Raw genomic sequence first — 17,267 nt, forward strand, 5'->3', positions numbered from 1 at the left:
GAGGAGAACCAAAAGAAGCCAACCAGAAGCAAGGACCTGAATCACATCACTGGTAACAGCACCTTGAGCATATTTACTCAAGAGTTTTGATTAGCTACTCAGCTAATGGCAGAGAAAGGAGCTAACATGGCATCTCCTCATCAGTCCAAGAATGGTACAGTCACCCAGATAGCCTGGAGAGCAGAAGTAGCCAGAGCAGGTTCACCTTCACCTCCATCAGGTTGTGGAATCAACCCTATTATAGAGGAACTGGATCTGATATGCTTAGATACGACTGAACAATCCTTTGTATGACACCTATGTATCTAATCCGGTGTATCTCTGTGGAGAACAGTCACAGAATAGTTCAGTGAGACAGCAGAGATCATAATCTGTCCATTTTCATGTCACCACTCCAAGATAACACCCAGTTCTGCAGCAATGTTGCTTATGCATTTGCTAAACAAATCATTTCTCAGTTTCCATCAGAAACCAGAGCATTTTTACATATCCTATTATAGCTGAGTAAGACTTGTTCTACTTAACACTTGCTTTTTGTAGTGGAAAATCTCCAGGAAACAAGATGTTTAATGATGTTTCATCTGCCCTGCACTCATTCCTAACTAAAGCTGTCCACCTGCCTTGGAAAGACATCTGTTTCAGAGGCTCACTGCTTTCCTCCAACACCCCTTGCACAGTTCAAGGCTGCCATTTTTACCATCACCTCTAATTTTATCAGCTAATGATCTCCTCGGGCATCTACAGCAAAGACCATGCTGTCAAACCCTTACTGTAGACAGTGCTAATCCCTGTAACCAGCTGTAACACTCCTTGAGAAATAAATAAATGGAAAGTAGAACTGCAGTGCAGATACCAACAGTGCTGCAGAACTTCCCTCCCTAGGGGCAGAGCACCCCTGCTCTTCTTCCCTTATCAGCCAAAGGAAGGATGCCACATTTCTGAAGGCAACTGAAGTCCTGTGCTGAAATACCAAGATGCAAATTTTAACTGAAAGCTTCATCGCATTCATTTGCCCGCAAGAGCAAAGTTCAGTAACTCTGCCCTGCAAGGGAATCAGGAGAGCATGAACTGTCTCCTGCCAATGCAGTGGATCCTGGCTGGCCCCTGCGTGCAGCCCTTTGATCCTTGTGGGAAGAACAGCCGGTCACAGGGCAGAGAAATGGTCTGATGGGAATCTCATGAAGCTCACAGGAAAAAACAGAGTCCTGCACACAAGGAAGAATAACCCCGGTGCACCAGTACAGACTGGGGAACAACCAGCTGGAAAGCAGCTTGGCAGAAAAGGATGTCCTGATGGACAAGTTAAACATGAACCAACAATGTGTCACTGTAGCAAAGGCGGCCAAGAGCCTCCTGGGCTGCACTAGGAGGAGTGCTGCCAGAAGGCCAAAGGATGCATTCTTTCAATCCTTCCCCTCTGCTTGGCACCAGTGAGATCACAACTGGAGTGCTGCGTCCAGTTCCAAGCTCCCAGTACCAGGGGAGATAGCAACATAGTGCTGCAAGTTTGCTGAAGCACCTTGGTGATGATGAAGGAATTGGAGCATCCAACCTACAAGGAGAGGCTGAGGGAGCTGAGACTGTTCAGCTTTGAAAAGAGAAGGCTCAGGCAGGGAGATCTTTTCAATGTGAAAATACACCTGAGATAGGGAGCAAAGAAGACAGCAAGACAATTTCCAGTGGTATCCAACAGGACAAGAGACAATGGGCACAAAACACAGGAGAATCTATTTGAAGGAAAAACCACACATTTTTTTGAACCCCAGAACATGTTCCTCAGAGGGGTTGTGGAATCTTCATCTTTGGAGCTATCCAAACCCCAAATGGGCACAGCCTGAGCAGCCTGCTCCAGCTAACCCTGCTTTGAACAATGGGGTTGGAGTAGATGATCTCTAGAAATGCCTTCCAAGCTGAACAATCTGATGATTCTTCAGAGTTTAGCCCTGCTCTGCTGAAGTCAGTCAGTTTCTGCTCCTCAGAACACATCCATCTTGTAGATATTTCAGAGTTCCCTGCCACAACACCCTTTCTCTCCTCAGTATTTTTAGCTCATTGTTTTGTATTTTGCCAGCTGAGAAACTGCAGTTTGTAATTTTACCTCCAGCTTCATATTTCTTCTTAAAAGTGAATACAATGTCCTGTTTATAATAATAAAATCACTAGTTGGCAGGATGACATCAAATGGAAAAAGAGAAAGCAACTGGAAAATTTAGAGCAAGCAATTTTGAGTGCCAAGTTTCACATTTGTAATAGTCCAGCGGAGGTCAACAGGCTCACTTATTATTAGGTAAATGGTAAAGAAATAGATATCCTCCAGTTCTTCCATGTTAGACTATATAAACCATCTCTACTTGAACAGGTTCTAACACCTTCCAAAAAAATGATGCTATACATTTTCCACAGTAACACCAACAATGGAAGACAAGCAGAAAGCAGAATTGCTTTGCAAAGAACAGCCTTTTTTCTCTCTCCAATATTTAGGTTTTTGTTTCCCACTATGATTGGACTTTCCTGGCTTTACTTTCTTGTCCCAGTTAAGCAGTAAAGGAAACAAAAAGATATGAATGAAATTAGAAACATTTGGATTAAGTCTTAGAAATAGCTTTTGGGTTTCTTAGATTCCTGGCTAGACCTCTTCAAATGGCCTCCTCCTCCCTCTGCCCCCAGCTCCTGCACCTACCTCTGAAATTTGTATTTCCTTCTTTGCCCTCACCCCTCTTTTCTTCAGGGGCTACATTTTGTCCCAAAGCAAACACGGAAATAAAAATTACATGTTGTAACACTGGAAAAGACCGGAAAGTGGTTGAAACTTTGCACCCATCAACATTTGTCTCTATGACATTAATCCTCCAATGTTTCCCTAAAAGCAGAAACCAAACACTTCTCAAACTTCTAATGAAACAAATACCAATTCCAGTCAACCTGAATAATAAAATGAGCACTCCAGTCCTATCTGTATTATCATATTTAAAAGTTTTTGGAAGAGAAGTTTCCTCAACCACACACTCTTGATACTTCATGAACCTCTGTAAAATGCAACTGCAGGATGCAATGCCAACACCTAACACTTGCCCAGGGCTTTTCATTAGAAGTTTTGGGTGCTCTTTAGAAATAACTAAGCTGGGGATGCCTGTGAAATACTTGTCTAATTTTACAAATAAACCCACGCAGGTGAGAAACAGATGTCCATGGCAAAACTGCGCAAAAGTGGCAGAGCAGAGTAGTTAAGCCAGCTAAATCATTTCAAAGTCATCCACAAGGTTTGGATCTTTTCTGCCTTAAGTAACATTGAAGTATTATGTAAACCTTTCTTTGAGAGCTATTACTGGAGAAATGAGGGAAAAAAGATCTCTTGGAAGCAATTCTACACAGGCTGTGTAGGTGAGATCACAGTTGCTATCCAAACAGAATATGCATGGCAAGAACAGGCTTCCTGTAAAACTGAAAGACTTGCAGGAAGATCAAGGAACATATTTACAAGATGGCATGGATAAAATACCTTTCCCTCTTGCCCAGGCTCAGAAGCTTAGTGAAACATATTGTCTCACTTTCATCTATAACCACACTCACAAACACCTCTGGTGCAGAGCCCCTCTCTCCATACTCTGACTCCCAGACCACACTTTGGACACTGGTCAGCAGTTTTTCTGTTTGTGTCCAACACAAACTGCCTTTTGAGGAGGAAAGGGTCATTTCCAAAGATGAAAAGAAACAAGGAAAAGTTATCTCAGGAAGAGAAAATACAAGACATTTTTTGGGTCTCAGTTCCAAATACCACAACTTTTAGACATGACACTAGAAAATTTACAGCCCTGTGTTATAGAACTGCAGAGGATTTACTAAAGGTGAAAGTACTTTAAGCTAAACTCTAACAAGTGTTTACTCTAGTCCAGCAAGCAATGTGTAAACTCAGCTAGAATGAGCTATTTACGAATGTTAACATGGCTGTTTTAGGGGAAAAGATGAGGTTTTATTTCACTGTAATTGATTTAAATCATACTCTCAGACTACTGTACAGTTATCTAGGAAGCCTGACAGATCACCATGCACAAAGTACAGCAAAGATGGGCACTCACAGAGGCAGGTATGTGAGATCCCCTGGAAAACAAGGCATAACTCCAATGTGCACCAGAACAGACACCCAGGTTCAGACATGCTCCTCTGGAAGCCATCCTGGGCCATGTGTACTGGCCCTTTGTAGGACAGCACACCACAGCACACTTGTTGCTGACAGTATGAAAACTGGTATCTAATAACAAGTTAAGGCCAAGCTACCTTGGGACTTGTCAAAAACAGTTTCAAGGTCTTCTGGTCTCACCCATCAGTGATGCCAGCCAGGTGTTCAACTACATGACACCACCTCCCTACATTTCACACTGCATTTACTAATAAAACTCATCTTTTTTCTGGGTAGACAAACCTCTTTCTGTGAGGAAATGCAAGGAAGGCTCACCTGTATTTTATTTTCCATAACAAGAAGTCTCATGTTATCTCCGTATGTGTTTAGACCACAGACTGGTTAGTCAGCAGTGTGACAGTTGACATTAAAAGGATTAGCAAATTAAGCTCAAATAATTGTCTTAAAAATTTTGACTGTTAAATGTTTATATTTGAGAGGATCAAAAGGAAATCTACTTTGTAGTGTGCACTGTGGTCAGGAAGGGGCAGAGAGGGATTTAAATGGCTTAACTGCAAAACTGTTATCACCTTGATAAGTCCCAGTGTAATAATTCAGCAATAAAAGCAAGAAATGCACTTGGAATTTGTTTCAAAACTGCCTGTCTGACTGGAGACAAGTCAAGCTCTTTATTTGCTTAAAAGAACTCAGTCAGAAGAAACAGAGAAGGCTACTGAACTGTAGTCAAGAATATAAAAATAAGCACTTTCAAGTGATATCTGAACAGCAGCATTCCGTATCTACCTTTTTTTTTTAAAGCTACTTGAAGCCTGCAGTCTGGATCTGGTATCTGAGTGTTAGCATTAATCAATCAGGAGTGTGATTCTCTGCTGAGTTACTCCACTAGTATGGCAGTGGAAATCCAGAAAGCTGTAACAGTAAGGAGGCTGCCAGGCTCCAGAGCATAATTAGTTCCAAAGTAACAACTGGAGTACAGGTACAAATACAAATACAAATACATTTTCAGCCTTGAAATAAAAATGGCTGCAGTTTATCATCTTATCTGCTCAAATTGCTAATGTCCATGCTAGTAACACAGATAAATGAGAAAGAGAAGCTTGCTGCATATATGCAGGTGCTTGTACCAGTGCAGTGTCCAGAGGAATCAGCCTCCTAGGGCTGCTTCACCTCAGCATTACACAAGAGAGCAATCAATCTGCCAACTGTGTTGGGATGCTCCAACATAAGCAAGGCTGGAAGCAGAACACATCGTGTCTTCTTAATAATGTATTTTTGTTTGCCTGCATCATCCTTTATTGCAAAGTAAGGTTCTAGACAAATACTTCTTCTTTGGTCTTTAAATCTTTTCTAGTAAGGATGTCTCTAAAATCTGCCACTTAGAAGTGCAGTAAATCCACTAGTTTTGGGTAGCCCAGCAATGTCAGTGTCTGCCTCTCAACAGGCTGTGGAGTTCCTGAAAGCTGGTTTGGAGCATCACTACATTGCAGGGATGGCTAATGTGAGGTAGAAGGACAGTCTTCATCTGTCTTAAGTCTCAGAGTAACAATGTCCCAGATCACTTATCTGCCAGGCATTCAGAAAATCTCTGCTAGAAAACTACCACTAAAATGCCTAATACATTCCAGACAAAAACATAAAGCTTTCAGATTAGGTGCCGAACACCAAATTTTCAATTTTCAATAATTCTTTTGAGAAAAAGCCTCTCTGCCTCACAAAATACTACTCCAAGTAACTGATCTTCTGGGTATGTCAATACTTTCAAAAGTAGTTTCTTTCTCTGCTTTCTAGCATGGGTGAGGTATAACATGGTACATGTAATAAAGTCAATGCCTTTACAAAATGTGATGAAAGTAAAACAGAACAGCACAACCCTGCACCAACCCAAGGAGTGTCAGACCATGCTTTTTGTTGTTACCTTAAATCTCTTCTTTTGGCCAGCTCTCCTGGTGAGATAACCCAGGGCAGGTTCTGGGGAAGGCATTCCAGGACTTCAGGAGAAAAGTCAGAGAAATCCACACCATACTCCGTCAGGATCCCTTCTGATTCTGGCTCTATCTCTCCAGCCTGACCAAGACTTTTGCACAACTGCCTGCAGAAAGAAAGGGATGCTTTTTAAAGTGTATAATTACTACTGTCATGTTGTTACTGTCCCCACAGAGAGGCTGATGAGCCCTCAAATACACTCTTTCACCCATTCACTTCTCCATGAGTTTTGGCAGAGGACTTAGCAGGAATTCAGACCATACCATGACTTGTGTCTGCTGGAAGTGGAAAACACTCACCAGGCACTAGCCTGGGCTGGTTTTGTGTATCTCATTTGAAGTAGATGTTTTAAATTATTAGGTTTTTGCAAAGGTAAGAAAGTTTCCAATTTTAGAGAAAAATGCATCCAACAGGGAAAAGCACAGCCATGCACAGGCAGCTCTAGCATGACTGCCTTGAGACCCTCCCTCCTCTCCTCACCACTGAAAAAGATGACTCACCTCCACTACAAAAAATGAAGAATAGATTCATACCAAATACCAGACAGTTCCACAGAGAGCTCAGTACACTGCTCTCCATCCCAAAGGATACACATCTCTGCCTGGGCAAACTGATGCCCTGTGAAGACAGAGGTGTGAAGAAGCCATGCTGCCTCCCTTACAGGAGTCATACAGACACACCCACAGATGATCTTCCCAAACATTTTCCAGGCTCTTTCCAGGACCTCAGCACTCCCAGTCATTTGTTTCTCCTCTCATAGCTAAGCAGAAACCTCTGAACCCAGAGCTAACTGGAGAGGGGCCAACAATCTAGAAACAAGACACAGACAGGGAAAACTGTCCCCCCATGCTAACAGCGCTTGATGAAGTACTCTGCACATGTGTGGACGAGGTTGCTGTTCTATTACATTTGGAGAAAGTTTCCATCTGCTCCAGTGCAAACCCCAGCATGGATCTGTCCAACAGTTCTGGTGTCAAACCAGGCTCAGCTCTGACACTGTGCAAAACAGGACTCCAAAGCAGATATTTGTTCCTCCTCCAGCTGATTACAAATATCCTGTGAGAACCCATGTCACACGGTGGCTCCCCCTGCCCCTTTCTCGCCTTTAGATTGCTCTACAGTACACAGAGTTAAATTACCTTTCCTTTTTTAATATACTGCCATTAGCCCAATGTACATTACAGTCAATAGAGATAATGTTCCTGACCCAAGAAGATTACAACTGAAATTAAGGCAAATCCATCAAAATATGACACAAAAAAAGGGGTAATAACACAGCAAAAAAACAGCCACTCTAATAAGTGTTTTTCCACTGCATAAAATACACAATCATTATATTGATCCTTCTGCTTTAATTCCAATGAGTGAGAACAGACGCTAATTACTTTCCTAAATTGGGGCCAAAACAGTGCACTTGTTATTTGGACAAGCAAGACAGTCTCAAGGCTTCAAATGTCCCATAAACCCATAGAACAAATCCCAAACTCTCAGCACAAGCAAGCCCATCTTCTTTATGGGAGTAAAGCTCTTTCTTCACAACGGGAAGGGCTCTGTAATAAACCTGTCACATTGTGTAATATGCTGGAAAGGATTGCTCACTTCATGGTGTGGTAAATTGTAGAGTTCACGTCGTCTAGCTTTAAAATAAAAATGAAAACAAGGATAAAAGATATTTCCCTTTATTGTTTCAATTTTATGTACAAACTCTATGGCAGAAATACGTGTGCATTTGGCATCGTGGCTGAGTTCTTTGTTCCTGCAGCTGGGTCCCAGTCTAATCCTTATTTTAATGTAAATAAATGAGGCATCAGTTTTATCTCCCTCTCTCTCAGCAGCAACAATAAAACAGAGAAATCACCATTTCCAACGTCTGGTGTGGAGCTGGGACTGAGCAAGAACAAGCCTGTGGGTCCACAGGCCCACCAGCACTGCCAAGGATGGGAAAACAAAACAGGAAAAGAGAGGACACATTGCCCTACCCAGCAGAAATGTCAAGAACTTGAGTCTTAGGTGCCCCTTCTCTTGGCAGGGCAGATCTGGAAAGGCTGGACATCTGCAGGACAAGCCAAGGCAAGCACCTCTGAATGCCAGAGTGCTTTCCAGCTCTGTCTTGAAACCCATGTTCCTCTTGATCCGTTTACTGAAATTAGATTACGAACCATAAGGGGTTTACCCGGAGGTTTGATATAGGACTAATATTTTTCTAATAGTAATTAACATTTGATTTACAATGTTCCAGGGAACATTTCCCAAGTACCTTGAAATAAAAAGTGTATAACTGATTTTAATTGGGGCCATGTTACAGTCACGCAGGCATGATGACTTGCACCAGAGCAAAATCTGACAGGACAATATGTGATCAAAGGTAATGCATATAGGATCACCGATGGCTGCAAAATCATTCCTGGGGCTCCACGGCCACTAAGGGTAGCAAGAATAGTTCAAGAGGCTTATAAACAACCAGGGGCACCGGGCCCAGCAGTACCCAGACGTTCACTCCTAGGGAGTCACGGTGTCTGTGGCTTGCGTGCATCTTTTTTTTTTTTCAAATGTCAAAAGGTAAAAAAAAAAAAGTTACAATGGTTACAGATGTAAACATTTCTTTTCTGTGACGCTGATGGGGCAGCATTACCTTGAATTCCTTCAATACCCTTGGACTGATGTCAGACATGGTGGTAGCGTGCACTGACTGGAACACGCCATGGCTGGGGCAGAACAGGGTATTTCTCCAAATCAGTCATAGCTGCAAGATCATGGAACTGCTCCAAGTTCACCACAGCAAGTTCAACTCTCACCAGAGTCTAACTTGCCACAGATGTGCACCTGGGGCAGAGCCACCCTCAAGCTGCCATCTTCCCTCTCATGGTGACACTCATCACATCTATTCAGCCACCCATCTCTAGGAACATCTGAGCTCTCTCTGCTCCACTTCAACTCCACTGAGCTGAAACTGGCCAGTGTGTTCAAAGGTCACATGATAATAACTCCCCAAAAAGACGAAGCAGGATTACGTAAGGCTTGTTTCCTTTGAAAAGCCAGGCAGGCTCCCAGATTGGAGTGAATAACTTCCATTGGGAACTTAACACCCTCGCTCAGTTTCTCCTGGAGCAGATTTGTTCACAGTCATCCTACACAAAGGGTTTCTTCCAGCAGCAGGAGAACATATCCCACGCATAAGACACCAGTGCTTAAGAAGGCCTGTACAGAAGAGGGGACAGCAAAGAAGCCCTACCTGGGTGCCCCCGGTGCCCAGAGATCACAGACAGAGATGTACAGGCTTGAGAAATGGCACAGGTGCCAATGGAGATGGTGAAAGGGCTGCAGAGCTGACATCAGAGGGACAGAGAGCTGTGCCATGGAACTCCAGTGCTTGGAGCACAGTCCAGCCCTACTGCACAACACACAGCTGCCTTCCTTCAGCTGCCAAGCCACGTCCCATCGGAGCACAGGAGCAGGGATGGGGCTGTCCCACACAGTGGTTAGCTGTGCCCAGGGAACAAAGCTTTATTGAGGAACACTCCCATCTGCAAGGTGTTTTTTCAACAGAGCTACACTGCTCTGTTGAGAGGATTGGACCTTCCCTTGAGCCTTGGAGTAACTACCCAAGGTAGCTGCTTATTTGCCCTCACACAAAATACACTTCTGAATCTAGAAAGAAAAAAAAAAAAGCAGAATAAAATGCCAGAGATGAAAAGAACTTGAGCCACTCAAATGGCTTTGGAAACAGCAGCAAGTGAAATAACACCCTGCAACATTTCATTTTATTGCATAAGCTGGAACAAATCATGTCACCTTGACAGACCAGTATCTAAGACCCTGAGCTAGAATGGCCATAAGCCCAATGTGACACAGAGGGAGTCAGTGATTCCATGCTTTTCTACTAGCTGTTTTTTTAAAATAATGTCATCTATCATCACATGTGGGGACAAAAAAAATTCCACCTTAACCATCCGTAAAAGTGCAGAGACGTCTGGACTAATACTCCAAACAACCCTGGACTCCAACATTGAAAAAGGTCCCCAGAAAATAACGGTACATGGCAGCACTTGCAATACTTATCTGGAGAAGGAAAATGTTTTGGAGCTAATTTGTTTTACCTGTTACCTGAAGCAGGGACAGTTATACAGCATTTCACTGCCAAGGTAAAACCTCTTCACATGCAGGAGGGAGCACAGCAGCTGAACTCAAGGCATGGCCAGCATGACCAGGAGCCATGAGTTCCTCCCCACTCCTTCCCAGCATAGTCGGGGTGACAGGCTGGCCTTTGGAGGGGACAGTGTCACGCTGGTGACCACCAGGTGGCAATCATGACACAGAAACACACCCCCTCCCCAAGGGGACCTCAGGTGACTCTCAGGTGCCCCTGTGCAGGTGAGCACCCTGGGTGGCCAATGCCAGCACCAAACTCTTGGCAGGGGCGTCTCACTTCTCCACCCACACACATGGTCACCGTGAAGACCGATCTGTATCATTAACTGTGCTTGGGAACCTGGCACTGAACATTCCAAGGGAAAAGAAAAGCCAAGGAAGGTGCATGACCAGTGTGGGAGAGTTCAGTTGCAGGATGGAGAGTGCCTAGAAACACCCAAGGCATCCAGGGGATATGACCACCAACTCTGGAGGGAGTTTCCCTTGTCACACTTCCAGCAGACAGTACAGGGCAATGACCAACAGGCTCTTTGTCCAGACACCTTCAAAACCATGGTGGTGTTACCAAAGGCATATCAGGAACTTTGTGGACAGAATTAAAGGGTGTGCAAAAAAATTCACGAAACAAAGTATGTGAAGAGCTGCAGATCACCTGCTCTTCTCTCCTTCAGGTGGGCCATGAACAGCGAGACAACTCCTTATGAACAAGGCAACATGGCTTATAAATGAACTTATAAATGAGCCTAAAAGCAAACAGAACCTTTTGAGACCTTCAAGAAATTTCCTTGTCTTTCAGTGTTTAAACAAGCATTATTTATGGCTAAAAACAAAAGGGGTCACCCAAGTTTTATGCTCCCATCTCCACAAGGCACTGAAGTGCAACCAACTCCCAGAGGAAACGACTATGTATGAACACAATCATAGACATTTTCTTTCCTGACAACACCCTTTACATCTTGGAAACGATCAAACCAGACAGATGAGAATATCCAATATTGTCAGAAGCACAGACTAAAGACACACACATTAGCCAACAAAAAAGATATTAGCCCATCCTCCTAATTTCCCCTGTTTCTGCTGAAAGGGGGGGATTGTTCATGTCAAGAAGCCAAGCAGTACAATCACCCTCCGGTCTTTTCTCAGTTGGAGTCAAAGAAGACAAAGCAAATTTCTGCCAGTAAGAAACTTATTCTCAGTGAAGTTCACAGCACAGCCAAACCCTAGTTAAGTGGGGCTCAAAGGGAGGCCACTGCAGTTCATGCACTACACTTTATCTAGGAAACACTGAATGACTTCATGGCTCACGTGGCTCTCAAGGAGCACACATGAAACTTGCTATTACTGGGCACACAAAACAGCTACAACTGATAAACTCTGTGAAATGGGGACTTCATCTTAGTTTACTTTTAGTTCTAGGGCTGATAGATCTGTGCCAACACACTTACTATTAAAAAGGTTTTCTCTAAATTTTAAGCTTTACCAGCAGTTTGAGCTGAGGATGCCCAAAATGCTGACACTGTACATCAGCTGTGCTACCCCATCAGAACTGCTTTGCAGGGGAAAGAGAAAAGCTGGACTTTATGAACAACTCCCACTACTGCACATGCTCCAGATTACATCCAGATGCACCTGTAAAATCTCACCACAGTATGGCCACAGAGTTACCTACTCTGGATTACCAACTAAACCAGGACTGCTAAGTATTCCCAAGATAACTGAACAGACTGACCAACATCCTCCATTTCTTATTGAGACCCATTCAATAGAAACAGCGTGGCCACTCTAGGTGGGAGTTTGGCACCCTACAGAGGTTCCAAAGAAAAAATTAAAATGCTGAAAACCACTGTCTTCTTCATGGAGAGGCAAAAGGAACTTGCAACCTGGATCCAACCCAGCATAGGCCACTTGTGCAGCACTGGCTTAAAATTTCCCTCTTCACAGCACTGCCAGCAATTTGAACTCTGGACAGGGATGACTTTACAGTGCCTGATGAAACACACAGAGTGCAACACCCTTCTCACATGCTTCAGGAGGGAATTAATTTTCTCTTGATTTCTACTATTCCTCCTTGAACCAATACAACTTTAAAACCACAAAAATCTGTGACTTCTTTCAAATTCTTACCAGCAAAGGCGTAAAAACTAAAGACAAGCCTCACAGCCACTGATCTTCCCCTGGCAGAAGGGAAATGTCTGCACACTGTGTACTACTCTTCCCCACAGGGAGGAAACAGGAAGGCTGCTAGCACCCCATGGTGCCTGTCCTGGTCAGCTGAGCTTGTGTTCCCCCCTAGACCATGCTCTCATCAATGCTGTGATGCGCAAGCACTCAAAGAAACTGACATTTATGAGATTAACTAGCTGTCCTTTTCATCCCAAAGTAATTTATCCACCAGACAGACACAAGGCAAGCAGCTTGTTAACAGATTTCTGTCTACTGTTTGCAACAAATTAAGTGAAAACAAGAATTTCAACTAGAAATCTCAGTCATCTCCACTTCTGATGGCAGCCACATACCCTGATGCAAAGTTGCTGTCTTCTTTCCAGTCCACGATGCGACAGATGAAGAGCATCTGTGCATAGGCCTCAGGCTTGGTCACAAAGTCTGGAGGGCAATCAGCCAAGGGCACATAAACCCTGGGAACTCTGTGATCCACAGGTGAGAACATGGCACACCTCTTGAAGAGTTCACTGTTCCTGTCAGCCAGAAGTTTGATGAACCCTGTAGCTGCTCGAGAATGCTTCCTTTCCAAAATATAGACCACCTGAGAGAGACAAAAGTTTATACAATTAATGCCTTCAGAGAACTTACTTTATTTAGCAGAATAAGGATATACAAAGGCTCAGCAGAGTATCTGGAAAAGTTGCAAGGTCTATATCTTCTTTACCCTGTGTGTGCATATGTGTGTGTGCATTTTTTAACTGAGTACCTACTTACAATGTATTTTTCTTGCCATCTTGCTCATGGCTATAGAAGAGCCAAGTGCTTTCCAAGTGCTAGCTCTCTACAGCAATTTTCTTGATTACAGAACAAAACCAGACAAGAAGCAGATGCTTCCAAATGCAGGGAATTAGCCACAAAATACAAGCAACTCCTGTAAAATCTTTCATTTGTATTCTCGGCCTGTGATTTCAACAGTCAGCACAGAATAGGCCAGTCCAAAAATGGTGCCGCTGGCAGATCCAATACTAACCACAGGAAAGGATGTGCTGTTGGGAATTTGGCAGTTCTCTCCTTCTCTCTGTGCTTTCTGAAGTTAGGGGTTATTTTACCTTTATACAAGATGGCTTTGAAAAGAATAATAAATTACAATATCACTAAATAATTGTTCCAGAGAGGTGTTCATCCAGGCTGTATTTTTGTAGACCATAATAAATCACTGGATAACAGAAACATTATAGCCGATTTCCTAAGCTTATACAGAAGAGTCTTTCCAGAAGGTTTCAGGAGCTGCACCTCTGAACAATTCTGAGTGCTGGAATTGCCACACTGGATAAGACCAGAGCAACCCAGCCAACAACAGGACCAGAATCAGAGGCTGCAAGGGAAAGCACAAGATGTGGAAGAGATCTGACCCAGTCTGACCCAGCAGCCCTCTTCTGGTCTCTTAACATTCAGAGATTGACTCAAATCTTGAATCAACAGTACTAGCAGTCTTTCCAAAGTCTGTAAGAATTAATTCTGACAACTTTGGATATCCTGACAGTCATATTAGTATCCAATCTTTTTCCTGAATCTTGGTAAGTAATTTTGCATGACAAACAAAGGGAATTTAACCTAGGATAATTAGTAAAAATAACAAGTCACTTGGTTTTTATCAGATTGGACAATTACTCTCTCTGAAATGGAGAATGAGACTCAAAGACCAACAGACAGAGGCTACAGGGAGGCCAGGGCTGGTCTCCTGCAGCCTTTGGAAGCACACACGTGCTTACTTGTCACTCTCCATGCATTTACCTTGGCTGTCCTTTGAAGAAACTCATCTGGGAGGAGCCTGGGATCATTGACCTTGGGTCCATCATCTTGCTTTGTTCCGTGCACACCAGTGACCCCAGAAGCCTTCCCTGCATCAAACACACAGGACAGTTACTTTAGCACACTTCCATGACAAATTTGTCTCAGGCTTTTACTCTAAAGTACAATACAATATGCACATAGTAGACTTATTTGAAAGGAAAAAGATCTCTCAGGTGTTAGAACTGGCAAGCATGAAGTAATTATTATTTCTCTGGATTACAGCAGACAGCAGATACACGTTCCTTTACCATGCAGATGTGCTGAAAAAACAACAAAAATCAAAATAAGTCCCAACTTTGTAAGTAGGACTATCAGTCATAACAAAGTGGCACAAAACAAGTTCTGTTTATTAAGTACTAAGGGCTAAGAATGTTGTGGCGTTTCTTAGTTGAAGTCATTAATGTTACATAAGCAGTCCTTTCCAACATACATTCATTTAATATTTAATTTCCTCTAAAATATTATGCAGGGTCATAAAATGTGTGTTTATCTTTGAAACTGAAATCATATCTACTAAGCTGACCCTCTTCAGCTGTGGACCAGTCTTATGAAAAGCCTTATAGAAGTAATCACTACATCCTTCCCCTGAGATCTCTGGACCAGAAACTGATAATATTAAAATAATTTCTGGTTTGAAATTGTCAAATATTCAGGTATGTGAGTTTGGGAGCATCTGCTACAAATGGCTGGCATTTAACGTTTACAAATGTTCAAAGTGATCTTTGCCATGGACAAGGCTGGAACTGGGCTGTTCTTGAGCTGCATCCCTGCTGCGAGCCTGTGGTTACTGCCCTGCTAGAATCTGGGATGGAAGCATCCATGTGCACTTGTCAGGAGGGCTCATTGGAGATGGCTGACTTTTTCCATTTGTATGGCAGTCACATCCATCTTGAGCACATGTGCTAAAATCAGGCCTAGAGTGTTCAAAAGAAATCTTGATTTCCTAAGGAGAGACTGTGGCACCGACTGCAAGTTTCAAGGGACATAGCTGTCACTGCTTCCCTTAGAAGACATGAGATAAAGCAAAGTTTTGCTGAGGTCTGTGCTCCAGGAGGCCGACAGCAGTCAGCCATGTGAGAAAGCCTCCAGAAGCTCTGTGGTGACACGCAGACCCTGGCCCCCAGATGACGCCCGTGTGTCCCAGGATGAGGCTGCTGCTGACATGACGGATGGAGGGGCGGCTGCAGCGGAGCATGCCGGGCCTCGGCAAGTGGGGACAGTGGGACAGCAGCTTCCCCAAGGGTTTGCCTGTGCCCCACCATCACCAGGGCACGTTCACAGATGGCTGTGTCCCCATGGAGGGCCTGCACTGCCTCCAGGCAACGTTACCCCAGCAGTTGCTTGACAATGAGGGCTTTGCTTTAATGACAAACTCTGGTCCTCATATGCTGCTAATTATCCTCAGCTTTGCCTTCTGATATGCCCTTTCTCTCCCCAGAGATGTTTTTATAAGTGACTTTACTTTTATTTTATCTTCATTGACTTGCTAGAAATGCTGAGAAGAGAATGAATATGTATTCAGGGGTTTAAATAAAATTCTACTTTGCTTTAAAAAAAGCCCCAATAATAGAAGCAGCAAAACCATTTCTGATTTACATTTACTGAAATTAACTCAGACTTGCCAAAACCAGCATTACTACAGAATAAAACCACCCAGAGTTTCATGGTGACAAACAAGGTAGGGAAAAATTGCTTGCATAACCCTAAGCAGTTAAAAAGCAGGGGATATCAAGGTTACCTCATTTGCTTACTTCCTTTAAAGTTTCTGCCAGCTAAATGATACCAATCATTTAGCAAAGAATGAAAGCCAGGAGCCATTTTGTTTTCTTATAAATTTTCAAGTGATCAGTTAACAGTTTATGATGTCTCAATCATAAAGACAGCCTGGGCAAAGAACAAGATGATCTGGAACAAAGGAAAACTGGACGGGGCAGAGGACAAGGGGAAGTTGGGAGCCTTCCAAAGGCCATGCCTCCAGGCACACCTGCCACAAGCCCAGGGCTTTACTGGAGTGAACTCCCCAAGGAACAGCACATACTGGTGGGAAGAGAAACCAGAACTAAACATGTTTAGGAAAAAAGCAAGAGCTGCATTCACTGCTTTCCCAGCATAGCAGAACAGCAGCAGTGACTCAAGGTTCAGCAGGCAAGAATGAAAAAACCACCCAGAGTCACGTGAGGAATATGTCCTTGTTAGCGCTGCCTTTTTTCCACTCATCCTTCCAACACCCATCACTCCGAAAAATCACTTGGAAATTTTCACTGAAGCAGTTTTCTCAGTCAAAAAGAAGCCAGCAGGGATGCCCTGGGGAAGTAACACATACACACATGCAAAAGCACGGGAACACCAGGATGCAGCTGTCACAGGGAGAACAGTAAATGGGTGCTCAGGCCGTCCTTGGCCTGGGATGAAGAACATTCAGGGCTGGGGCACTGCCCCCCTTCCTGCTGAAGACGAGCCCCAGTATGAAGCCAGTACAGATATGAGAAAGCACCCAAATTCCCACCATGGCAGGTGACAGAATTTGCCTTTTCCTTCATGGCCAGCATCAACTGGGGCTCTTGACAGGCTGGGGAGTGTCTTCTTCAGTGGTCTCTCCAATTTCAGCATCCCTCACAAAAAAATCCTGGGATTATGAGAGACTCCAGGAGGTAAAGTCTGGGATCTACAATTATTCCATTAACAGAAAGAAAAAAGGAAGTTAATCCCAGACATCTACTTGTTGCCCATCTTTTTTAACCTACTTCAGAATCTTAAATGCCATCACACACACTTACTATGGATGAATGCTCCTGAAACAAAGGACAGGGGAAAAAATCATGGAGCTAAGAGATGTAGACTTCCCTATAGCTTGAAGCTGCTCCTTTTGAAGTCAAAATTCTGTTGGTACCAGGGCTACATCTAATGCTCAGGGGTCTACAGCAGCAAAGCACCAGCCTTTGCTGGTGAGGAATCCCTGTGACAAAACCTTCAGCTCAGA

The 17,267-nt window shown here is 43.6% G+C and overlaps 1 protein-coding gene across 1 annotated transcript in view; it reads right to left on the reverse strand.

The window, feature by feature from the left end:
* Window positions 1-17,267, reverse strand: part of DIS3L2 (DIS3 like 3'-5' exoribonuclease 2) — a 183,260-nt gene that overhangs the window by 99,333 nt on the left and 66,660 nt on the right. The window contains exons 8-10 of the mRNA XM_062498823.1: window positions 14,228-14,334; window positions 12,787-13,034; window positions 6,054-6,227 (exon numbers count right to left, since the gene is read on the reverse strand). Coding sequence (XP_062354807.1) covers window positions 6,054-6,227; window positions 12,787-13,034; window positions 14,228-14,334 — 529 coding nt within the window. The remainder of the gene's footprint in view (window positions 1-6,053; window positions 6,228-12,786; window positions 13,035-14,227; window positions 14,335-17,267) is intronic.

This window comes from Cinclus cinclus, chromosome 10, assembly GCF_963662255.1.
Source record: "Cinclus cinclus chromosome 10, bCinCin1.1, whole genome shotgun sequence".
Taxonomy (NCBI): domain Eukaryota; kingdom Metazoa; phylum Chordata; class Aves; order Passeriformes; family Cinclidae; genus Cinclus; species Cinclus cinclus.